The sequence below is a fragment of the Poecilia reticulata genome, linkage group LG3 (assembly GCF_000633615.1).
Source record: "Poecilia reticulata strain Guanapo linkage group LG3, Guppy_female_1.0+MT, whole genome shotgun sequence".
Taxonomy (NCBI): Eukaryota; Metazoa; Chordata; class Actinopteri; order Cyprinodontiformes; family Poeciliidae; genus Poecilia; species Poecilia reticulata.
In genome coordinates this window covers 10,310,693-10,337,545 of record NC_024333.1, presented here as the reverse complement: position 1 = coordinate 10,337,545, position 26,853 = coordinate 10,310,693, and the positions used below count along the sequence as shown (strand labels likewise).

The 26,853-nt window shown below is 38.0% G+C and overlaps 1 protein-coding gene across 6 annotated transcripts; it reads right to left on the bottom strand.

The window, feature by feature from the left end:
* Positions 1-407: 407 nt before the first annotated feature.
* Positions 408-26,853, bottom strand: scml2 (Scm polycomb group protein like 2). 6 transcript variants are annotated; one of them, XM_008404502.2, is made up of 15 exons: positions 25,149-25,529; positions 22,566-22,631; positions 21,284-21,335; positions 21,016-21,084; positions 20,575-20,645; positions 18,963-19,197; positions 18,434-18,522; positions 14,975-15,218; positions 6,618-6,937; positions 6,252-6,381; positions 4,806-5,012; positions 4,114-4,287; positions 3,350-3,565; positions 3,016-3,170; positions 408-2,237 (listed from the first exon to the last, which is right to left on the bottom strand). In XM_008404502.2, exons 3-15 carry the CDS (start codon positions 21,303-21,305, stop codon positions 2,112-2,114), a joined length of 2,058 nt encoding a protein of 685 aa, XP_008402724.1. In that variant the 5' UTR covers positions 21,306-21,335; positions 22,566-22,631; positions 25,149-25,529; the 3' UTR covers positions 408-2,111. The 6 variants fall into 6 exon arrangements, with proteins under 6 accessions (XP_008402724.1, XP_017159438.1, XP_017159439.1 ...); XM_017303949.1 differs by having other exon boundaries at positions 22,566-22,628; XM_017303950.1 differs by lacking the exons at positions 22,566-22,631; positions 25,149-25,529 and adding an exon at positions 26,771-26,853.

Genomic DNA, 26,853 nt, shown 5'->3' with positions numbered 1-26,853 from the left:
TTCACAGGTGGACTTGATGTCACCAAGTATGTGACTTCTGAAGATAGTTAACTGCACTAGTGTTATTAAGCTTCATTGCAAAAGGGGTGAGATATAGTGATTAAAAAGAGCATATTTTATTATATGCATGTGCAAGTTTTCATTCTTTTATACGTTTTTTTTTTTTTACTTTACCATTTACTTTACCGTCTTCATATGCAATTTAAATTTTCTTTTTATTTAACAAGTTGTAATGCAACAAACAATTAAAAAAAATGCCAAGAGGGGAAAACTACTTTTGCAAGGCACTGTTGAGCTGTGTTAAAGCACAGCTCATAAAATGCATAAGGAAGAATTGAGAACTGACAATGGAAAACACTAAGCTAGAAACACACTGCTAGCAGCTACCACCCTGGCCTTCCACAAACTGGCAATATAAACAAATGTTTAATCGTGTGAATGCATAGTAGACATATTAAACACACTTGTGATACAGTAGAAAAATTGTGTTGGTACACAAGAAATGCTACAGAGCAATACATAGGCATTACAAATAAACATAATGAATATTATGCTGCGGCACTGAACACAAGATGTCATCATGTAAAACATCTTCTAAGAGAAAAACCCTCACTAAAACCTGAGTTTCACATTAAAGCAACACGGCCTCAAGTATCAACTTGTTGCCACTACAGGAGACTGACAGTGTGAAAATGCAGACATGGTTTGGTTAGTAAATGATTCTGAAATGTTCAGAAAATAAGTATTTCTGCCTTCAAAAACAGATCAACACTTTGAAACAAGAGAATATTTACTCAAACACATCATTACTCTGCAGGTAGATATTTGATGGTCACACAAAACACTATTCAGGCTAAAAAAAAATGGTTACACTTGATACAGGTGGATACACTTTTGTTACAGTACAAAATGGTACAAAATAACAAACAACCTACTTGTTAATTTAACTTTTGTACAAAACTATTTCTCCATCATGTTCAGGTAGAGCAAGTCTGGTTGCTGTACATCTTGCACACAAATTAGACTTTACTATAAATGATGCACTTTTTAATGTTAATATCAAAACACTTAAGGAGTATTCCAGTCACTTAAAGTCTTAGTTTTGAGTGTGTGTGTGTTTGACTGTCAGCAGTCAAGATAAGGCTGACCAGCACAAATGTCATCCAGCATGCAGACCATTGCAGTTCCATAACTCAGGAAGGCATTTTGTACAAGACTACCACTTTCTGAATCAAATCAGTCTCCACTCTACTAACCGTAATACATAATATTTGTCAATAAAACTATACCGTAACGATTGACTTCAGCAAACACAGACTTCTCCAACATTTTTTTTCCGGATTAAACCCTTTCAATCCTTATAACCGAGGTGCTCTCGTTGTTCAGTCCCTGTTACAGCATCCGTGCTCATACATCCTGCAGCATGCATAAACAACGTTGAGCTGTCCGTTTTAAAACAGGCCTTCAGAAACCTCACAGCCTGAATCAAAATAAAATATTTACTGTGCATTATCTCTAGTTTTAAATTCAGAGCTGTGTACCGCGTTTTGCCAGCTAAAAATAGAAATGTAAAGTTAGACTTATTGGGATTCAGAAAAATGGCCTTCATTTACTCATAAGGCAAAAAAAGTACATAAAACAAAACCGATGTCTATGCTATGGTGTCAGATATGAACTGTTGCAGTGCATAGGCTCAACTTCCTACACAAGCTTTGCTTCCTGACAAGGTGATAATAGTTTAGAAATTATCAGCTTAAAATGGAAATAAAAGTTTTCAAACTGGTATTTGCTTTTCTATAATTGTGTCTTCTCTGAATTTTCCTACACTGAAAGACTACATTTTGCTTGAAAATATACTAAATCATTTTAATATAGATAATTAATAAAAGTAAGAGGAATTATGTTTTTTTTTCCCAGCCTCAGTTCATATGATTCCCACTATTTATGCAGAAACTATGTTCCTGTTGCTAAAACCCAGTATTTCCAAAAAGTACCAGAACATGACCTCAGTGTCCTTATCGGATTTGTACCGCAAAACATTCCTGCAAATTGACAAGGAGGTTTGGGCACCATTGACAAAACAGTCCCGTCTTCATCATTGGCATCATCATTCAATGTTTGGTCTGTCTCAGCTTCTCAATGTGATGACACAGTTTAAGAGCCGGACCCAGCTTCAGTCCCATGTACTTCATAATGACATCACTGCGCAGCAGCATCAGAGCCTTGCCGTCGATCTCCTGCAGAGAGGATGTCAGCAGACTTAGGATTACAAAGGTTCTCATGATAGAAATAGACTTGCTTCTAAACTTCATAGCCAAAATTTTCATGGACACTTAAAATATCTGATTTGTTGAGATGACGACAATGTAGGATTGCGAGTGCTACAAGAAAATCGGAGCGATCTTTTGCACAAGCAGCGTTCCTCGGGAACAAAAAAATATGCACAGGAGTTAAATAAGCCTTCAGAGAATGACTCTTTCATTGCAGAAGAACACTGAAGTTCAGAGAAGGAAAACACTATATGTTTAAAAAAAATTTTTTTTAATAATTATTCAACCACCTTTGCATGATTTGATAAAGGTGTTCACTTCAAATCATACGTCACTGAAGCATTTACTTGTAAAGTTATCTTAACTCTACTGCGTCTACAACCGGAGCATTGGTCAAATGCAACCAAGATTGAGTTTTAATTTAACAAATGTGCTGAAAACACAAAAGGACTTTACTGTTTTCTGTGAGCCATTTTCTCTTCCAAAGGCCCTGGAACTGTTGCTAGAATATTTGACTTAATCAAATTTTGAAATGTCAGGCAACTTAGTGGTGGACTCCATCAGTAAACTTAAAAGTTTTCATTATTGGGTCTCTCTGAAAGATAGTGATCCGAAATATGTGGTCAAATCAACACAGAAGTGGTTCACCAGAAACAAAATCAGCTGTCTTCCATGTGGCTGGCACCACACCTGTTGCAGACTAAAGATGCATCAAGACATCTGTTAATTTGACAGAAATACTCACATGTTTCCTGAACAGGTCGACATGCGGACCAAGAGTTTGTGGATCCGCCTCTTGGACAAATCTTATGACCTCATCAACTGACCAGGAGGAAGCGTTGTTCCCTGAAGTCTCTCTGTCCTGTTTCATATGATCTGGGCCTGTTGTTGAGCTAGCTGCTGTAGAATGTGAGAGGAAGACAGACCTCGTCAAAGTAACACCCTCTTACTTTTACAAATGGGCAGGAGCTCTGGTATGACGGTGTTTCGAAATCTACATGGAGATTTTGCAAGTTTACAGAGAATTAAAGCTTCACAAAAAAAAAGCAGTGTTTGGTTTGGTGCATTTTAAAACCTACCTTCCACTCGTCTGTGTGTGTTTACAGGACCGAGCTCGGGGGGGTTGGAGCTGACTCGCCGAAGGGGCGGTGGTGTTTGTGTGTGTCCAGGATAACACAGCCGCTCCCTCTTTGCTGCTCTGTAGTCCAGTGTGTTGTGAAGGGGCCGAGGGGAAGGCGTGGGCTCCTTTGTTGGATTGTCATTGGAAACACCGTTCTCAGTGATGGACAGTGGCTCTGTTTCAAGGCAAGATGAGGCACATACTCCATGAACCTCAGAGACAATACGATGCATATTTAGTGAGAGCAGCTCATAGTGGACTCATTAAATGGCAGTATAATCAGAAGTAAATTAAAGATGTTAAATTCACTGTGTGATTCCAGTACTTTATGTAGAAAACACAGTTCTTTCCCCCCAAGGTGAGAGCTTGGTGACTGCTGTGTCTGATGAAGTCATTGTTTCGCTGTAGCTTCTACAATACAAATTGAAGGCTACTCTCCAATCGATCAAAAATAGTCTAAGCAACATAATGCATTCTTTCACTTCAGTTATATAAATATATATATTTAAATGTCTTAATACTGGTAAGTATTCCTGAAACAACAGCACAGGTCTTGTTTTAAATGTATGTGAATAATAATTTTATGAAATGTATGATTTTATGGAAGAGTAACGCCAAGCTTATAAAGTTTTAAGAATGGCAACAATTACAAATGTAGTCCAGACAAACAGCTTATCACTCAAATTACTATTTCCTTTCAGAGACTGAAGCAAATCTCCCCACCTGATTTGGTTCTGTTGTAGAAGCGCGTGTTGTTGCTGTAGGGGTTGAAGGGCTGCGAGCTGAAAAGACTGTCACTCTCCAGGTGTTGGCACATGTTTTCCAAGAACCGCAACACAGACGACGCGCTGGAGGCCGAGGGCAACTTCACATAGCGAATGCCGTGCTCCGAGCAAACTGAGGGTGGAGCAGAGCACCTATCACTGGGTGTACATACCGAATTCACACACGCACATGCATAATATGCATTCACCGCTAAACAAAACAGCAGATGGTTCAGGGTTAGCACCCTCCCTTTATAAGACGTTAGTTTTCACCCGCTCCACACGGCATGACGCCCTCCCACCCAAGCCAAGCCGGCACAAATTAAAGCCCACCCCCTCCTAACGCCGTCCACAGCTTTCCCTGGAGGAAGACTGAATCCCAGGATCCCAAACCAGGTTAGACGCACGTCAGTTCAGATTACAGAAACGGTTCTGACATGAGCTGCTGCTACAGAAGCAATATTTTGTTAGTTACCCTTTCTGACCAATCTGCACATGTACATAAAAACTGACAGGAATGCAAGATATTAATTATGAATCGGTGTGTTTTGTTTTTGGCTAAGAAAAAGTTTAGGAAACTATGAAACTACAGGCCGAAGTTGACTAGCTTGGCATAAAGAAGTAAATTATTTGCCTTTTTACTGCATTTACCTCTAATGACCTCTCCTCCCGAGTGGGACTGGCTCTGCAGAAAGGACAGCAGCACCGAGGGCTGATACGTACAGTCCACACAGGCCTGAACAGCCTGCTGGAGGACTGCGTTGACTGGAGCTGGACCAAAGTGGTCCGGCAGCTGCTGGACCAGTTTTCGATCTAGATGTGGGCCGTAGTTGCCGTGCTTGTTGACATAGACACACACTGCAGCGACACAAACCAAGAGAAACATAAAAAACAGGAACAAGTGAAGGATTTTCGGCAGAATTAAACATGCTTTGGGTTTATGTTGATGTTTTTAAGTGATTTGACATTTTATTTATTATATTACAAGGGGTTGTTTTTTTTTTGTTTGTTTTTTGTTTTTTTTTACCATTTATCTTCATTCATTCTGTCCTAATTTACATAGTCGTTGCCCCACTGCAGCTGTCGCCCACTACGATGCTGCCACCGCCATGCCTAACTAAGAGGATTATACAGTATAATATAAGCCATAAGGTTTTATGTTGGACAACCTGGAAATACCTTTTCTTTTTTGCTAGTGGTATTCCAGTGTGTGCTGGTTTTGTATTATTTTATAGTCAGGTCATAGAAATCTAACTGTCTAATTAATGACATTGTCAAAGTAGGAAGATGTATTTATTTTTTAAATATATGCAATTGTTTCCTGTGGTTTTGTACCGTTGTAACCTAACTTTCCGCTCACCATGTCTTGTCCCGAACCACAATGTTTTATTTGTTTGTCTGGTTTAGCCCAACAACACAAGTGGTTAAAATAAGCCAAGTTGGTGCAAAACATTGACTGTCTTTTGTTTTGGTTTATATTTACACTTTAATTTTATCTTATGGAAACCAAGAAATAGGTCTTTAGACTTTCACAAAATGTGGAGTTGAATTAGTTACATTTTCTTATGTTAAACATAAAATAGTGGAACAGACGAACTCATTAGCCATGCGCAGGTTACAATTATGTTTTAGATCGATCATGGTGTAAAGTAATGAAAGCAAGGGGGCAGCTGCTGGCCTGAGATGCCACCAGGCCTCAGAATTTTGCCCTGGGGTTTCAGAGTTGGCAGAGACTTGAGGACTGTCAGATCATTTACCCACTGAGGGTCTCCATCTGGAGCTATCTAAAGAACCAGATCTCTCCCATCGCTGGGCCCTTTTTGTTATACTTGCTTTGTAAAAAATATTGATTGGCTGTCTCTACATGAACTGATTATTTGTTTTTTGTTTTTTTAAGAAAATCTGTTTTTCTCTTAGACATACTTTTATTTCAATACACGACACACCAATTGTCTTTTTTTTCTTTTTTTATTTAATTGAATTACATTACTTTTTTTTATGGTCACTGACTTTCGATAACAACCACAAGTGTAACTCCTTATAAGTAAATCTGTAACTACAAATTGTTCATTGGAATCAGCTTAATTTGTTATTCACCTGTGCAAATTACATTTGAGCCATTGCTGAGGTTGCTGTCCACAGAGACGTGGCTGGGGTTCAGTTTGACCTCTGGAGGCGGGGTAGTAACTGGAGATGAGCCTGGGGATTGCCCCATCAGAGGTTTCTTCTGGAGCAAAAAGCAAACAAGCAATTTTGATTAAATTTCTGCAAGCTTCAATTGGCCCCATGTAGGTTATTATTGGCATGTTGAATCTCTTCTACACATGTAAGGCGCTGCAGATAATACAGGCGTTTATATAGTTAAGATGTTGTGCTGTTAATCTCTGCAAGACTGGATAAAAAAAAGTATGACTGGGTTGTTTTCCCTATGCAGAACAGACAAAGTATCTTGTGACATCTCACCTTGGCTTTAGGCTTCGGCCCTCGCTTCTTGTGTGGTCTGGGGGCCAGTGAAGGCTCAGTCACTGGGCTCTGGGGTGCTCCATTCACAGCCGCTGCCGCTGCTGCTGCCGCCGCCGCTTCAGCCGCCGCTTTCAGCAGAGCAATGGTCTGGGATTTTGGACGGCGACCTCGGACACCCTTGCGGACGGGGAGGGGCGGCAGGGGATTTGGCAGTCGGTATGAGGTCTGCATGGAGGTCGAGGATGAGGAGGAGTTGAAAGAGGAGCGACGTGTTGCAGATGTGGAAGAAACCGGAGCGAGAAGTGCACCAGGAAGAGTAACTGAGGAAACACGGGAATCCGGTGGGACAGAGATGGAGGAAAGTAAGATTTCCACAGACAAGACTAAAATTAATCAACAGATGCTTGATATCTCATCACGATATCAAGTAGTGTGTGTGGACTGATAGTCAAAAGATTTGTTTTCTGATTTCTTTCCTAGACTGTCTGTCAGTTGAGTGTTTTGCATCACAAATAAAAATATAAAATCAACATGTTGTGAGAACCCAATTAATCATTCTCAATCACTGCACTGCTGGATTCTCTGCATGGAGAACAGTGAACCAACTATGTGACTCTATAGTTTATCAGAAAATAAAATGGAAAAAATCAAAACTGTAGTACTCAAATGTAAATATAAATTTAAAACTATCTATATTAGCAATATTTCAATCTGCCTTTAGTGTTTAGGATTACAAATCAAATAAAGATTAATTAATTCAGCAAAGACAACATCTGTTCAGTACTGCCTCCAGTTTCACTGAAATTGACTTATATTCTATAATATAAAATGTTAATAATATAAATAAACACTATCATTTCTAATTTCTAAAGTTACACTAAGATGAAATGTTTCATATTTTATGTTTTAAAAAAATGTATACGAGTTTTTTTGGAGGCATGTTTACACTTTAGCATCTGCACACAAACAAAAACGAAGCATATCACATTTGGTAGGTGTGATATATTTACATCAATATAGCATGAAAGGACAAAGAGGATGTTAGAAAAAAAGGAAAACACAGGCGCCGCCCCTTTTTGACATCATTAGCTTCAGCTTGACACTGTGATACGATCACATAATCATCACGTAGTGAATGTGTCCAAGACAGAGCAAAATGAGAGTGGAAAAGAGAAAGATAACCATCTCAAATTTCAATAACAATGTGGTGCTTGGTGAGAATGGGGGTCTGAAAGCGCACACTGACTCTCTCGAGGGGGCAAAGCTTTCATCAGAGCCTCCTTGACTGAAGCAATATAGAGTAACTATGGAGGCTTTACAGTACTCTCAGAGGGGCCGGGAGGGGAGCAGTGAAAGCTGCTTAATAGGAAAATGAGTGAGAGTGGGCACACAATGCAACAGTGTCTTGTTTTAAGGAGCAAACGCTCACTGGCTTGTAATGGACGGGTCACAGAAAACATTTTTAGAGAAGCACAGTGCAGAGAGCTTTATTTACACACATCAAACCAGAAGCTGCAAAATTCTCCCAAAGCGCATTAAAATGTTTGAAGAGTGACAGTCAGTTGGGTTTTAATTCAGCAAATAAATCTGGGTTGGAATGCCTTCTCTGATCTCCCCCTGTAATATATTCACCTAATGTGACAGCCCATCATACCATTTCCATAGCTGTGATTAATGTCTTATTTCTTCATATATTAGTTTATAATCACATTTATGCAAAACAGATTGAGCGCTTCCCTATGACAACACCTTTCAAAGGAAATCTGCTAAAATATGACTTTCATCAAACACTGACGTTATCAGATCTAATTCATCGTCTAGTTCCTGCTCTACTGCGCAGCTATGGGCGCTTTCACTAAGCAAGTCGTCAAACTTTTAGGAAGAAATATCATTTATAATATGACCAGAAAATAAAATGGAAAAATTATATGACCAAAAAATATTTCACTGCTCAAAACAAAATGGCAGAGAGGATTAATAATAATAATTAAAAAAAAAAAAACTGAATGAAGCTCAGCAGAAAATGTTTTCCAAAAAAAATTTATAATGTTTCCATGTTTTGCTCAAAGAATTTCACATCTATTATTTTCTGGCAGCTCAATAATCGGAATAACCTGAAACATGGGGAGGGCGATGTGCTGATAGAAAATCATGAAGCTTGTGGACAAAACTGCCACAGTGGATAGATTGTGACATTACCTCCAAGTTGTATCCTCTCTATTGTTGTGATTGATTCCTTTTTCTTTAGCTTCTCAACCTACAGTATATTTCCTAAGAATACATCTGACCTCAAAGTCGTTGCTGTTTTCCCTATGAATGAATTCAAGGGCCGTTTTTAAGTTTGGCTAATCAGCCTGAGATTTAGAAAATTCTAGTTTTCTATATTGCATGCTGGTGAAATTAAATGTGTTATAAATGAAAACCTGTTCAAAAATTCCCCTTGGTTTAAATGCTTTTCTATATGTTGTTTTATTAAAGGCCATATTTTTCACATTTCCCTGTTTTTTGAAGATGTTTTGTCCTCACTATATATAGAGGGAGAATACAGGACCAATCCTATTCTACAGCTGCCAGTAGCAGCCATGTGGCCAATAATGAGTAAGTAAACAATTGCCTGGATGTTTGCTATCTTCATAATGTTTTAGTTTGCCTGTCTAAGCGGTTTCCATGTCGTCAGGTTTATTGGACTGACGGCATTGTATTTAAAACAATAAAATGTAGCTTAAGGTCTCTATTTAGCGTCAACACGGCAAACCTCACCAGGAATGAAGCGCCCTGAACTCTAAACATCATAAAGCTAATTAAAACCTCCTACAGCATCCTCTCTCTCATCAAAGCCAAACAATCTGAACGCTGTGTGAATTATGTGTTGAGGCTGCAGGCCCTAATTTATCACTGACAGATATTATTTAATCAAGGAGACAACCTGAATGTGTTGGTGAGAGTGTGATATAATTATTTAAAATATTATGATTACTACTACGTTATAAATATGATGAGTTTTTGAACAATACTCATGATATACAGTTTCAAGGTGATAATAAGGAATTTACACGATTGTTGCTGTTTAATTTTAGTTTTAAAAAAATTATGCACTTCACCTCTTGATAACAAACTTAATAAATGTCAATAATGTAGAAAAGTTTTGAAAACTCATTCGAATATGTTTAGAGAAGCTTTGTTTAGAAGTTATGATTTCTTATAGGCACATTGAAATAAAATTGTGATTTTGATTTGACAATAAAAAATCATGATTTTTTTTTTTGTTATACTGCCCAACCCTCTTTTAAAGGGGATTAAATTTAAAGCTCTGACAGTACAGACAACGATGGAGAACATTCAAGGAAACTACCACATGCCCAGCTCTTGTCTTAAAAGCACATTCAAAGAACAGACCGCAGGATCCTAAAAGAAACTTCCAAAATCCTTTAATTGTCATTCCAGGACCTAAAGTAGCCTCTGGTGACTGTCTATGTGCAAGTGCATAGCTGTCCAATCACAAAGAGACTTCACAAGTTTAACTTCCATGGAGGGTTTGCAAGCAGGACACCTCGTTCCAAATGTGAGGCATGAAGGTGGAAGTGTTGAGTTTGAGAATATTTTGCTCCAGCAGAACCTGACCAGCTCGATATCAAAGAATCCAAAACTGCACGGATAATATCAAAGACCATCTGTAAAACACAAAGCTGAAGCAGAGCTGGACTTGACAAAACAGCCACCAAGTAACTGTGTTAAGAAGGAAAACGATGAAACTAAAAAGCGTTGTAGGAAATATTCTTATGATATTTAGATGCAGGAAAACCCTGAAATGCCTCACAGCTGAAAGTGAGGAGTGAGGCAAACCTTCCTCAGATCTTTGTCAAAGACTAATAGACAGCTATAAGAAGCTTCTCACTGAAATTGCTTTAGCCAAAATCCCAGCGTTTTTGTAGAATTGAAGAGAATTTAACAGCAGTAACGCTTGCCTACAACAAAGTTTTCCACGAATCCTTAAACTGGTCATATTTGCAGAAGTTGATATTGTGTAACAGATCACGAGAGGTTGTATTTTGCACAAAGAATAATTTGTCTTCGGTTCCTGCCTAAGGACAGACTGCTCAGAAATCGTATGGTGGGAGCTCATCCTTTCACTTTCAAGCCTGCACGCAACAAAGAAACCAGTTTAGATAACAACTTTAGCTGTGAGGTCCCCATACCAAGCTGACACCAAACAACCAACTGCCTCAGTTATAATAATAATGCTTAATGAGTGAAACGTGATTCATTTTTTGCTGATTAAGTGCAATCAAATCACTTTATTTTACTGAGATAATTCAAAACAAGACCAGAAACATAAGTGAAGAATTCCTTTCAATGATCTTTTTCACATGACTGTATATATCACACTTAGATGTTAACCTCTTGCATCGTCTAACAAACTGTAACTCCACAAAATAATAACTAGCCATAAGAAAAAGCAACAAAAAAATAAAAAAAAAAACCCAGAAAGAAATCTGAGCAAATCATGAATGGCATGTCTGCACTACAATGAAGCAGGGACATATGGTACTGATCATGAGTATATAATTCGAACTCGACCCGATGACCTGTGTAAAACCCTAGCCTGAGGAAATATGGTTGTGTATGCAAGTTCATGTTTGCGTGTGTGTAAGTGTGTGTACAAGTGGCGCCGCTAAAGAAGTGTGTCTGCAGTCTGGAGTCCTGGGGAGGGGCTTCACAGAGTTCTTTCTCATCTAATTAAGCTTACAAACCACACACACACCCACACACACACACACACGCACACACGCGCACATCAAATATAAATATACAGGCTGTTCTTTTGACTGATTCACACCACTCTGAGACTTCAGGTGTGTAACTGCATGTAAAAAAAAAAAAAGCAAAGAAGGGAAGTTACACAAATGACTTCAAGCTGCAAAGCATGAACAACAGAATCTGTTCAGGCGCACACATCGACCAGCTTCATCGAACACTGAAACACAGAATGAATTGCTTGTTTAATTCTTCACCTGAACACAACCACACTTCATGAAATAATTAACTCTTCATAAAAACATAAAGACAAATCCCAAAAGTCATTCATTGATTGTTTCTTAAGCCAGCTGCACACAAACAAAGACGTGATTAGAAACACATGAAGCTCCAAACTTAGATAGAGCCACCGATGCTGGGAAACCTTCTCACCCCGGTTCCTTATTTCATACAAGTTTCTTGCTAATAATTTGAAGAATCAACAATGATTGATAAATTCAACAAGATTATTGTCTCTACCTGAACAATATAGTAACTTAATTCCATTTCTTGTTTTTCTTCACAACAGTAACCAAACATGTATTAGTTTTGATCACTAATTTGTGTCTTTGGAGACTTTCCCCCTCTAAGATAAAGTTGCGGTATCAGTAAAAAAATTAAAAAAATTAAAAAATCACTACACCCCTCCAATCTCATCAAATCGACATTGGTAACCTGCCATAAAACAGCTATTAATGACAATTGTGCAAATATGTGAGGTGACAAAACATTAAATAATTAATTTCGAAAAGTAAAACCTAAAGCCAGATAAAAAGTTTTTCCTACAATCATGCAACAGAACAAACTGACACCACTCACCAGGAAACGCATACAAAAAAAAGAAAAAAAGACAAAAGCAGAACTTCAGTGCACAGGAGTACTGGTTAGTAATGTCTTCGGCAATAAAAGTCCCTGCTTCCTGGTTTGTCTTTGTCACCGCTCCGTTTTTTTCAGACGCTGCTTCTATTTCTCCAGCGGCCGCTTCATCTGCACTTCATTGTCTACTTTCAGTGTCTTTATTAGCTGCTTCTCTCCCCGTCTCTCTTCTCCCGGCAGAAAACCCACAACAAAGCCCACGCTGCTCCTCGGGCTGCTGGCTGACGGGGCTGCAAAGCTTCCCTCACCAATGAATGAGCAGAAGGAGGGGGAGGCGGCGGTGGGGGTGCTGGTGAATTTGCATAGGGGCAGGGGAAGGATAGAGCGAGTAAAGGAAAGGAAAACTGGCTGAGGACGGGGGAAGTTGAGCCATTTATTAATGTTATCTGTTTGCCATATCGACAGTCTGCATCAGTCACCTGCTTCTAAGTAATCCTCTGGGGGAGGGGGAGAAAATGTGTGTGTTTGTGAGGGTGGGGAGAGGTTACCGGCGGGACTCCAAGACACGATGGGGGATGGTTTAAGCTTTTGGAGAGGGGCGGGGGGTAAAAGGTTAAACTGGATCAGGAGGGTCGCGATTGAAATGAATGAAAACTCCTAGAGTTATGAACACATAAGAAGGATTCCCCTCAGAAAAAGAGACAAACACACACATGTACGGCAAAGACCCAGGAGGGGTCCATCTCAGTGTAACCCTAGACTATTCAGGCGGTTTCTGATGAAAGATGGCTGGGTCCTCCTTTGGGAGCTGACCAAGTCGGATATCACCCAGACTCTGGGACAAAGCGGGAAAGGTCCTAGAATGACATCTTAATCTGCGTTTTAAACGGCAAAAAAAAAAGGAAGTGTCAGATTTCTACTGACTTTTTAAAGATATGTTCACCAGAATCTTCAAACAAATATTGAGCCCTCTAGTATTTAAAAATGAAATCATAAGCAGGAGAAAAATCCTATTATGTTATGTGCACATACATAAAAAAAATATACCGATTTTATTCTTTGGGATTGAATCTTATTAAGACATGTCAGTCACCCCTTTGTTTTTCTATCCATTCTCAGTAGCTGAAAATCTAGTATTTTTATGCTGTCCAAATTGAAAGTTTGGAAGAAAATATTTTCCAAGGATTTCGAGCCAAAATGGTTTCTACTATTATTAGTGACACCTCTACTATTATAAACAAAGAGGAGTGGAGCCTTTGTGTTACACCTAGACATGCATTCATACATTATTCACACAAAAAAGCACTATTATGCGCTTTTTATGCATTACCAAAAAAACTGCATGACTAGAGCAAGGTATTGTTTGAAAAACTCATTTCACTCGGCCTTGGCATGTTTTGGTCTTGTGAAGGAAAAAACAAGTATCGGGGTCAAGAGGACGAACTAAATGAAAGCCAGATAAAGAAGGAGTAATTACATTGTCTCTCACTTCTTCTCTCGTATGCAAAGTTAATTATCAGCCCATTAACACCTCCACAAAGCCCTCACTTTTTCACCTGCTTGTAAAAAAAACCAAAAAAACAGAAGCGTTCTTCCGATTATCATTATTCTTTGTTGTAATTGTAATCTTTTCCGCAAAGCTTTTAAGTTTTGACCTGTACCGACGACAATTCGTTTGTTTAATGTCAAATGATTCAGAAGTGCATAGATTCCATTTTTTTTGGATATTTAATGAAGGATTAAATTTTCATCTCACATTATTCAGGTTTTTCGTAGGCAAAATCAAAGCCACAATTTGATTATATTGTTGGTGATTCATTTTTGTAGTTTTAAAAGGGTATTATACGTTATGTGAAATTTATTATATTAACTGGCAGGGACAATGCACATTAATTAACATTACTCTAAATGCACCAGAATTAATTAATTTTCATATGTTGTCCCTGGATTAAGAGGAAATCTGTCTTGCTAGAAACAAAGGTTAAGTAAACTAAGGTTGAAATGACTTTACACAAATTCTGAATATTACAGTGTGTTAAATTTCTTTAAATATACCTTGTATTTTTAACTTTTATCATCTTATGTTATATATTTTATGCCATCTGAGTGCTAAACAAAGACACGATATGGATTACAAAATAAAAAAAGAACATTTAGATTTTTGCCATGAAGGACTAGCACAGGCTTTGTTGAATCCTTAATGATGTCAAGAAATGCTAATCAACCAGCTGGCAAGTTCAGAGATACATAATAAAAAAACTGTAACCTGTAACATAAGACTTTATTCTTTAAGCAACTGAGTGTGGATTTCATCTCCTTCTTGCTAATTCACTAAATAAATCCACTACAAACAACTTTCAAATACAAGAATTTAACATCCGATGCCCTCTAGTGGTGATTTAACAGAAAAACCCTGCCTGTTCACAATGAAGAATCAAGACCAAAGAAAGACAGAAAACCATCATGTCTTCTCTTATGATAGTATGTGTAAAATCTGAATTAAAACATCAGAATCTTGAATAATTAAGAATGAACTTTCATATCAGACAAGATAAACAGGAATTAAGTATTTGTCCTTCTCTCTGCACCTGCTGTGAGGTAAGTAAAGCTGAATTGAAAGTGAAAATCTATAGCTGAAAAATTAGACGTTCTTTATTCAAGTTACATTTTCTATGAACAGATTTAGCTAAATCCTGAGAAGTCTATTCAAAAGCTCGGTAAAGAAGACAGCGAAAAGCAGTACTTACAGAAGTTTCCTGGTGGCTGTAAGCTGTGCTTCGTCAGGGAGCACCAGCCAACGGGGAAGATGTCTCTGGAGTCGAAGGGGCACCAGTAGTCGAAGGCACCTCGCCAGCCGTCAAACATTACAAAAATCTCCAGGCCTCGGACCTCTCCCACCGTGGCGGGACAGATCAGGTAGGGGTTTTTCCTGTCCACAGCCTCCAGCTTCATGCCGGGCTGGAAGTAGTTTTTGTCTGGGCTGGCTGGCTCCTAAAACAACAAAATATGAAAACATGGGAACAATCAAAATAGGAACGAGGTAAAAGTCTACTTTGACTTAGTGACAACTATCAAAGCATTCTTTGTTCATGTTCAGGTCTGAAGTTAGAGCGTATGCCACTGCGTTGGTTTCAGTGTCGACCCGCCTTATGAACTTACCTCTTGGAGTTTTGTCATGTTAGAGCTACAAACGTCAGTTTGTTGTTGAACATTTTGTGTCATGACACAATGTGGTGCATAACTGCAAGTGTAAAAATCGAGGTTATTAAGTGTGAACTCCATGTATATCCCACACTTCTAAGTGAATATGTCCAGCTGCAAGCCAAGGTCAAATATCTGAAGCCCAGTCAGATTGCTGGGAGAGCAATCTCAGGTCATGGTTTGTAACAAACTGCACACAGGTGTTCTTATGGGTTTCTTTCCAGAAAGAAAGAAAGAAAGAAACCATTTTTACTCCTCTTCCACAACGGACAGATTTGTAGTGTTTATAACTGATATCGATCCTGTCAACAGATTCTCCAACTTAAGGTTTAGATCTCTGCCGTTCCTCTAGAGCAGAGGTCTCATTCTCGCAGCCCGCGGGTCAATTGTCTTGTGGCCCCCACTGTGATATCAAAGTATAATATTAGTGCGGCCCACAGGGTGAGCGGACCTCTGAAGGAAGTACCGCCCGTTAGTGATGGGCTATCTGAATCCAGGCTTTGAGGCATGTACCGAGTAAAAAGGAGGCGTGTCCGATGAAGCCCCGCTTCGAGGCTTGTGTTGTCTTGCTGAAAACCACGTGACTGGCAACAAACAAGGCCTCGCATTGCATGGGTCACGTGACTGCTTCATTTTTGTCGGTTTTCAAAATAAAAGCGCGATGAGCCATGCTGCTTCATGAGTTGTTGACCATTTGGTTGCGCATTAGAGGAGAATATTTGTCTTCAGTGGCCAAAATAAAATTAACATTGACCAACATATTTGATGTGTATTGATAATGGCACATGTAATGTTTGTTACTGCTTTTTTCAATTGTAGATTGTTGGGGTTTTTTTAACTATATTTTTGTGATTTTATGATGTAAATCTCTTTGAACTGCATTGTTGCTGAAATGTGCTACACAAATAGACTTGATTATCTGAAATGGAGCCAGCAAGAGGAAAATCTCTGACATCTGGGAATACTTTGAGATAATCCTCACAATAAAATTCTTCTTAGATAACAATAATTAAACCCTCCACCTCCCAATTTCTCACCTTCTGCAAAGTTCCACTATTATTTGTAGTCTGATTAACAAAGATATATCAGTCTTGCACAGCAGAAACAGATTTAATCTTGTTGCAGAACTAAAATTCAACATGTAGCCAAATATAAAGGATCAGAGCCAATTAGAACTCCAAGAAAAAGTGAATGCCCCAACATGCACTGCACTCCCAAGACACATCAAATGTCTTTATTGTCAAATCCGTCTACGACATAAAATAAACCCCTAAACAACCACTGACGTTCAACATATACCAGGATTAGATTGACTACAAATAATTTTAATTAAAACATATGATACTTAAATACGGTTTCATTGATTCTCCTGTTACTAAACATGAGTTTGATAAAAACTTTGTGGCAATATTGCATTTAGTAGCTTTTGGAAGTATGATCCAACTAAGTGACAAGGCTGTTACAGTTTCACCAGCAGATGTCACTAATGAGCAATGAATGAAGCATCGAGTACTGAACCTTTATGCAAAACAAAGGGTTGGAAAGCTTCATTGCTTCATGAGGCTTCATTTGCCCATCACTACTGCCCGCCGTTGCTCATCATGGCTGACATTCGGTGCTAGGCTAAGCTACACTGACTTCATGCACACTACGTTTGTAACCATAGAGCGGCGGATGATGGAACAGTCCGGTAATAGTTTCCCTTCCCTGCAGTCTCCATTCCTGTACTTTCTACTATTAACAAATGCCATGATCAAACGCATAGAAAGGCGACTGCTACCGGGCTGCTCGTCATCCACCGCGCTGTTGTGACCAGTAGAAAGCGGTAATGATGTCACGCGTCGTGACGTTCTCCATACGTTGCTTGCTAGCTAAAGCCTTCAATGAAACGTAGAACAAGAGCGACGCCAAGTGGAATAAACTGCATTAATTCACACTGCAGAATAAAGTGACACTTTTTTTTTTTTTTTTTTGACTTAATGCGACCTGTATCTGATCTTTTTATGACAGTCTGAATAGCACAGGTCGGATTCTTTTCGAATGCGACCCATATCAGATCCATATCCGATTCAAATGCGACCTAACGTCCAGACCGCATTCATCAGAACTGAACGTCACTGATACTCAACAAATTCTGCGTCCTGATACGCGCAAGTGGGAAGAAAAACAACTATGATGGACTATAATGAGGATGAAGTTGTTCATATGCTGCTCCGGTTGGACAACATGTTTTTTAAATGTTTTTTGTGGAATCCTTTATGCGGCCCAGCCTCACCTGGACTCTGCCTCCAGCGGCCCCTGGGTAAATTGAGTTTGAGACCCCTGATCTAGAGTCATCACGGCCCTCTTGGCTGCTTCTCTGCTCTCCTTATCCAGCCAGTAAGTTTAGGTGGACAGTTTTGTCCTGGCAAGTTTACAGTTATATCACACTCTTTCCATCTAGTGGAAAGAGTGTGCTGGAAAGAGTATGCTCAATCCATTATCTTTTCACATAATGGGTTGAGCAGTGCTATGTGGACTGGTATTGTTTTGTAACCTAACTGGGTTTTGTTTTAAAGGTTTTATTAACACAAAGGGGGCTGAAGGCAAAAGCACACCATGCTTTTCAGGCTTTTATTCTCATAACATCCCAATTATGCACTAATTTATGTTGGTCAAACTCTAAATCCACAATCAAGTACATTGAGGTTTGCGGTAGTAACATAACAAAATGTGAAATAGTGATATACTTTTACAGGTGCTGTTTTTGATTGATAAATATCTCCCTGTAGCTTTGGTACACAGAAACAATTATCTGAAAAACAAGTCTTTGTTTAACAGAGGTTTCATTTGAAAATAAATCACTTTGAAATGATGAGTACCTTGTTCAAATATATTTTACAGATATTCTTGTGATTCTCCTTAAATCAGATCAGATCACTGACTGAATCTGAGACTGAATCTCCTACGTGACACAAGGATCAGACCATTCTACAAGTGTTTTTTTTTTTAGGTTGCCTTCTTACCTTCTTAAAAGCAGAGGCGGGGGCTATCTCTGCACCGCTTAGCGTCCGCAGGAGAAACATGGGCCACGAGGATGCATTCATCCTGAAACCTGAATATGGAGTAGATACCAAACAGTCACCACTTCTGAATCCTGTTGGGAATTTGTCAAGTGTATGTTGGGCCTGTTTATGTGCCTTTCTAATGGAGAAAATCTGGAAACCAGGCAGTGGGTAAAATCACAAGGACAAAACTGGCAAAGCAAACTACGCAGGATAGCTAACAGTATCCCTGCTGTGATTCCGTTTTATCTCTTTCATGCTCAGTTAAGTTGAATTCTGCAATTACTCAGCCTAAGGCATATGTGTTTCAAAACAAACATTAGCTTAAAACTAAAGAAAAAAAGTGTTAAAAAGTCACAATTCCTTCCAATACTCTCTAATATATGTCACATGTTTTGCAGCTCAAATCAAAGCTAAACTATTGTGATTTTATACAATTTTCTACTGCTCAGAAATCCAGCTGTGAGCCCTCGTGGTTAGAGACGCTCACCGAGGGGGGGCTGCAGCATGTCTCCAGTCCTTTCACAGGTTCCTATTGGCTGGATGTCCAAAGAGTCCACAAGCCGCCAGAAGTCGTTGGTGTTGTCACTGCCATCCAGTCGCAGTCGCAGGCGAGTCCCCATCATGCCCATCACCGTGGCGATGCACACAGAGTTAGAGTTGCGAGGGTCTCGAGCCTCAAGTTTCATACCCGCTTTGAAATCATTGGAAGGGGGGATTCTAGACTGCAGAGAGACGAAAAGACACCGTCAGTCATTTTAATTGGTCTCTCTGTTCATGTGGCTGCCGTACAAAACAGATTTTTACTGAACAGAACTGGACTGGCCGACTGTGCAGCAGGTTACATAAAATGGGTTGTAGTTTTGAATCCAACAGAAAATAAAGGGATTACTTATCAGATTTAACTATTCTCCTATTGTCATAGTTTTCTCCAGGTCACTTCAAAATGTCCATGGTAGATTTTTAGAAAATCGATTTATATATAGGTGCAATAGAGGTAACATATGACTTTTATATAAATTCAAAACTTTTATGTTAACCTGTCAGTGCATGTCAGTTGTTTCTCTAATATGACTTACTTTATTTTACCAATGAAAAAAATCAAAAATCTTTAAAACACTCTTGATGTGTATGATTAATTCTACCCTAAATGTGGAATAAGATGTTAAACCTTAAATGTGAACCAATTATTTTATTAAGTAAAGTAACAATATCTTAAAAACTCTGAACATGACAGCAACCCCAGAGATGAGGAAATATTCTGGCGGCAAAAAAAGACTGATGTTTTGGTTTGTCTTGAGCTGGTAAAGGAAAATAATATCAACCATTGTTTTTAATTAACTCTTTAAATTGGCATATCTTTTCGCCTCAAGTTCAATTTTGATTGGTTAATCAGTCCTTCATGTTGATTCCTCCATCAAAATCATACTCCATCAAGAGAAGAACAACAGCACGTCCCTGACCTTTATTGAAGTGCGTCAAAGAATCCACTGAAGTTTAATTTCCTTAAGGACCAAATAAATCAACAAACAAGAAAAAAGTCAGACCTTCTGCCATTTAACCATCCAATAACCAATCAAAGCAGAATAAGGCAAAAAAAAAAAGACATATTTTTGCCAATTAATGCATCTCTGTAGAAATGTAATATATATTGTCGTCAAGCTTGGCAATACAAGAGGTTGATTTTCTCTGCCAGTAAAAAGCAAAAAAAAAAATTTTTCTTTTACAGTATGTGCCAGTATTAACGCATCCCCACTGGAATGATATTCAGTGGTTACTTGTTTTTAAATGGTATGCTAACATATCACTCTTGCATACTTTCTGTAGCATTATTGCATGTGGTCATTTAATAACACAGTTGATTTCGAGAAAAACTCCACATGTCTGACAGTAGGAAGCTGTTATAGTTTTTAAACTTTGCTTATAAAATAAGCTTATAAAAATAAGCGTTCGTTAAGCAGCAGCTGCAACGACGCAACACTAACTTAGAAAACAGAACAGCTACAAACATGAAGGGAATAATGTTGTAAAATAAAGGGATAGATTTTGGGGAGTGATGGAATAACAGACCAAAAATGCATCTTACTGTGAAGATCAGCTACCTGTTTGAAGCAAGAAGGCGATGCTGCAACAGACGAGGTTTCTCTCAGATAGTCTTCCCAGCTAAACGGCTCTGTTAGCAAAGATAAGAGCAGCAAACTGATTAATAGCTTCTTACTTGGAAATACATTATGAAAAGCTAAACCGATAAACACAAGAAAAATAATAATGATTAAGTCATTAATCAACTGATGGTAAGTAAAACACTATCAGTGGATACACAGCTAATAAAAAAAAACTTTACAAAATATGTTATTAAATTGCTTAAAGACTCAATAAATAGCAGCTTAAGATCTAAATGAATGCACAGCGGCTAATTCTAGGTAGTTCTGCGGTAGCTTATTTTTCTGTTTTCCAAAAAGTAATTTAAGAAAGCCACTAAATAAGGCATTAACACTGAAGTGTTACTGAAAAGTTCAACGATGAAGAGCAGGATATCTGACCGTTTGATTTGTCGAGGGCAGAGCCTGCTGTGATGCTGCTCCGCCTCTCTTTCTTCTCCTCTTTTGGATCTGAAATCAACACAATAATCCAACGATGAGAACAAGACGACAGAGCGGCAACATTCTGACCGCGTCGTAAACATTAAACACCAACGACACTATTGAAATGGTAGGCACGCTCTGTGATGCGTCCGAGAGTTGGATTGAGGTCAAATCCTGAAAGATCTCGGACCGGACAACCCGAGAACAACGTACTCGGTACTCGTACCTCTTTGTGGCGTCCGTCCCATGATGACCAGACAAGAGGGCTAAACAGAAACCTGACAAGAAACAGGAAAAAAAACAGCCTGTAATCGTTATCAAAACGTTAAAGTAACCTGAATTTAAAAACATTTCAGAATAAATCATAAGTTTAAACAAGTTCTGGTTTTGATTGCATCTGAAAACCTTTGATCTGATTTCATCCAAACATTGTTGCTTTACATTAGATTGTCGAAATTACATGTAAATATTAGAACAGAAATCAAAGTGTTGAAAGTTCAGTAACTGAAAGGCAATTTTTCCATTTTAAAATAAATCACAGCACTCATCATCTGCTGTATTACTTCATTCTTTGTGTTCAGCATAATTAGTGTTGAGAAAAATATGTATATAATGTAACGCTTGTGACATTATTACACTAACATAAAAAACATACAAATATTTATGATTTATTTTGATTTATCTTTCTTTTTATAATTTGAGATTAAGTACAGAAAAAAATGCCAAGAGTTTTTATTTTAAGTCACCAGCATCTCAATTACTTTCACCCTAAGCAATTCCTAAAGCTTAAATGTAAAAAAAATAAAATAAAATAAAAAATGCATTTTGTGCATGTTCCTTTTTAGCATGGCCCATTGGTTTACTCTTCAAAATAGAAAAATTAAAATCACGTGGAACAGGGACAAACTTCGTTTTTTTCCACTACACACAGTGAGAAAAATGGAGAGAGAGATAAAACATTCACACAAACTATATGTTCATCTTTTTTTTTTCTATACTAAGCACAACTACTGCAACAAAAGACGGATGTATTTCAAGGCTTTTTGCAGATGTAAACTATCTGTGCCAATAAATGTGGGGAGCATCATGAATTGCACATAAACCTTTTCTACATACGTCACGTCTGGGACGAACTTCTGACTTTATTAAAGTTGCACATTTATTCAAAACTATAGCTCCACTCTGTGGTTAACCTCCTGGTAATTTTAGTTTTATTCTGTTAAGCTTTTGTTGATCCATTTGCAGCCCTTGTGTTTTGCTACATTTGGGTCTTCATTGAGTTTGTTCACAGTGGGATAAAGGAACATTTGTGAACAAAATCAAAACGTTTTTATATTTGTGTAGATTTCGTTTATTTCTCTCCTTAACCTGTAACTCTGCATTAGTAGCTAGCATTTTTTTAAATCTACTTTTCAAATTTGTTATTCAGTAGCTACCATCTAAAATTTGCCAAAAGAAAAACAGAGTTAAAAACGTACTCGGTTAGAATATACGTTGCAAGTTCTCACCATTCATGTTTCGCGGCATTCTTCCATCCCAAATAGGTTTGCCGCAACGCTAATATTTGCCTGCTGCTGCAGTGAAGTGAAGACGATTAAATGAAGCATTTCTGCAATGTTTAAACTGAAATGTTGTCACAAAAGTCAAAATTAGATTTATGAAAACTACGTGCACTGGAAAGTCCATAAACAAGTTAAGATGCCCAACAAATATAATCCACAACAGCAAAATAGCTACGCGCTATGAAGAGGATCCATTCGTTTGAAGGTTACAATCTCGTGTGAGCAAAGTCTTAGGAAGTGCAGCACGGCTTTCCTTCCTCCTGAAGAGTGAATCCCATTTAGTCTGAAGGAATCGTAAAGCAGCTCAAGCCGCCATAAAAAGCCATTAAGATGTGTGGATGTGAGGACTTGAAAAGGATTCCTGCTCTCCGGAGAAAAAAAAAAAGAAAAAAGAAAAGCCTGGTGTGTGTTTGCTCTGGGATGTGTGCTTCACTCAGGAGGGTCAAACTGAACTGCCCTGCAAACCAGGAAGCACTTCATTTTTACTGCCCCCATTTCCACTGGGTCTAACATTGATCTGGGATTTGGGTAAAGTTTAACAAAATCTAAACTGTGGCAAGGCATAAAACGTGGCCTAAGACTTGATTTTATGTGAAAACTCTACCTCAAAAATGTGAGGCAGTTATTATTTCATTCTCGTTTCATCTGGTATTGGGGAAAATCTGAAACATTTAATGCAGACACACTCTAAGTGGTGCTAATTAGTAGCATTAAAATGTCTACTTTAGTCATAACGTGAATGAATAATGTAAAATTTCAATAGGTCATTTATGGATGCCGGAAGAAACGAAACTTTTAAAGGAAGATGCTTATCCCCTCAATCCAAACAGTCAGTCAAAGGTTGACATATTTATAAAAAATAATACAGTAAAGAGCAAATTTTGTATTGTGAGACTGTTTTCACCGTAATTAGCTTTCACCCAATAACTACTACTACAAAAAATAAAGATTAAAAAAATATATATTAAACTTTATGTGATCACAAGAATATGTTTGCAGAAAGAATATATAATTTTACATAAAAACCAGCGCAAAATGCTCTACTTTCTTTGCCTCAATTATTTTGGAAATGATCAACAGGGAAACGACTAAAATCTCTGAAAAGATGTAATAGTGAAATTTCTCTGATTTATCAGATCATGGAGGAAAAATTAGAGTCTTTTAGTACGACAACATATTTACATTTTCTATTAAGGGGTTATTGACTATGCAACAAGAATGTTAAAAAAAATACTTTGATGTGTTTTTCCACCTAAAAACAACATCATCACACAGTAAGTTTGTGTCATAAACGAACAAATTTGTTAGTCAATTAATTTGAAATAAATGCAATGAATCAAGAATGGAAATGATTCTACAAGTTTTTAATGATGTTAAAACGTTTTAGAATATCTCACCTGCACTTTCTGAGTTTCTGATAATGAAATAATGAAGCAAATAATATTTAAAATGCAATAAGCTAATAAGGAAAATAACTAAGCACTGCTGCACTGACGTATAAACATTCACAACTCGTCAACATTTTTATTTCAAGAAAAAAATGGAAACACTTCAAACTATAGAAGCCAATACTTAAGATCAGTAAATAATTCAGATAGACTGACTTGATAAAACGATTTCTTGCTGGCACAATTTTATGACTAGACTTTTTAGGAACTTGTTAGATGCTGTTTTGTCTAGTTGTTTTTCCGAATTTTTTTTTTCTTTTTTTTTCTTAAACGACACAAAAAGAAAAAAGAAAAAAACTTGGATGTAAAATCCTCTGAAAGAACCCCGTTGTTGGACCCTGTCGGTGTTGAGTCTGACTGACGGAGAGCCTGAAGGCTCATGTTACTGCTGCTCGGATCCTGGAGATGGGTGTGAGCCGCCGCATCACATCACATTAAACAACTTGTGAAGAAGCCCCACTAGTTCACATTTGGACTATTTAAACGCCCATTTCGCCGTGAATCACACCATAACATGTTGAGGTAACTGCACGCCCTGCGTTATTGATCAGAGACTAAACGTCTAATTCATTTTTAACTAGCTGGGAATAGCGAAAAGCTGAAGAAAGCGCGGCTCAAAATAAAGGTGAAGAAAAGTCTGTGACGCATTTTCATTTGGTTTACGGGCACATTTAGTGGGCGGGACGGTGCTCATTACACAGGCTACACACTGCTAACGTTACATTTTATCTACAGCGTGGTTCTTGATGCTGCGGGAGATTTTTTTATATTTTTTTTCCCCCTCTTAGTTTTAGTGCAAGCCTCTGCAGGAAGCCAGCAATCAAAAAAAGCGAAGGGGTATCTGCAGAGTTCAGAGTAGCTACAGTAAGCGCCAAGCCCCCCTTTTCTCTCTCGCTCTCTATCTCTCTCCCTCTCTCTCTCTCTCTCTCCGTCCGTCTGCACAGAATAGCTACAGTATAAACAATCTATCAGTGCGCGGAGATAAGGAGCAGGGAAAGGCGAGCAGCCGCGAAAAGAACCCGGGCAGAGACGCGTCACCCGCGGCCCATGAGACTATTTATGAGATAGCAGCGGTACAAACCGTGAGAGCGGGCTGTTTTGATGAGAGACTCCTCACTTTCCATCAAATGCAAGCCGCCATATTCGCTGCAGCTCCGCGCATGTCCACAACGCAGTGCTGTAATTCATCTTTTCCACCGGAGCTCCGGGGGGAACAAAAAAAACTGCGGTCACAGGAGGGGAATTAATAATTAGTCGCTCTAGTTGGACAGAGACGTCCTCATGTTTCCCGTTTCATAACAGACGGTGGGGGTCACATGACAACGAATGACATTCATGTTTTTAATCGCTCTCTGATTTGCATGCAGAAAAAGTTAAAGCGTAAATCCTGATGGTAATAAACAGAAGCTTGGACATTAATGGCCAATTTACCAGACGGCAGAGAACCCATATTTTTCAGCTAAATTATTGTCTGAGCTATATATAAAAAAAAAAATTGTACCAAATCAAGCAATTTATGATTATCTGAAATACGGAATCATGTGGATTTTTATTATTATTATTATTATTATTATTATTATTATTATTATTATTATTATTATTATTATTATTATTATTATTACTTCGCTGTGCTTTCATTTGTGCACAATGACAATAAAATGAATTCTGATTCTGTATTCAAGTTATTATTTAAACTGTTAATGTTTATTTAAGCAGCCATCTGGCATTTTTACCCACAAATAGTCATGGTGTTATTAGTTGCCTTTTGCATACCATTTACATAACAATTTTGGTCTTCTCAGTCTTTTAAATATATTCTATATCTATGTTCTTGTCCATGTTGTCATTGGAAGTTCAGTAAAAGTGCATTCTGAATATTTTTCTTTTAAACATAGTCAAATACATTTTCCTCATGTTCAACACAGTCATATTTATGTGCGGCTTTAAGTGTTAGTGAGAAAGTTTGCTTGTGGATCTGCTCTTCATCTTGAATTCTCCACAGAAGGGAGCCAAAGGCAAGGTGCCATCATGAATGTTCTAACTATGTAATAAAAATTCATATGTATTTTTGATAATCTTTTTTCCTGACAAGAAGTGTCAGTCATATTTAAAAAATGTCTTATATTTGCAAAGTTGAACTCTTATAAACATCTTTTCTGTTTATTTCTGTTCTTGCAAATGAAATTATGAGGCGAGTTTTGTGTTTGAGCACTCCAAAATATTATTTCCTCTTTTGTTTCAAACTTACAAAATTACAAAAGTTAATTATAATTATGTTTTTTTGTTTCAGTTAAAAACATTTTACATCTTTTTTGTACTTTATCAAAAATCTTTGCATTTTGATATGATAATGTAATTGTAAGGAAGAAGGACCGTTTTCACCTTCAATTTCAGCTACATTTTGTTGCAGAGGTCAAACTGCATGGCCGTAAGAATAAGTTTATTTGTTTGGGTTTTTTTTTTTTTTGTTTTTTTTGCACAGTCATCCATCTGACATGAAGGTGCAGATTAAAAATACGTTTCCTGGTTATGAAACAGGTCGAGACACTGTGGAATTCTGCTAACTCTTCTGATTCCTCAATTAGTGCAATCCTGAAGGGGAGGAGTAGGCGAGAGAGAAAGGAGCGAAGGCAGGAAGGAAGGAAGGAAGGAAGGAAGGAAAGAAGGAAGGAGATTGTTAATCAGTGGGTCTTGCAGACAGACCTGATTCTGTTGTTCTGCGACCAGAGGAAGGCGAGTATCAACCAAAATACTTTCCATTCAACAGATGCTGCGCTGGATCTAAT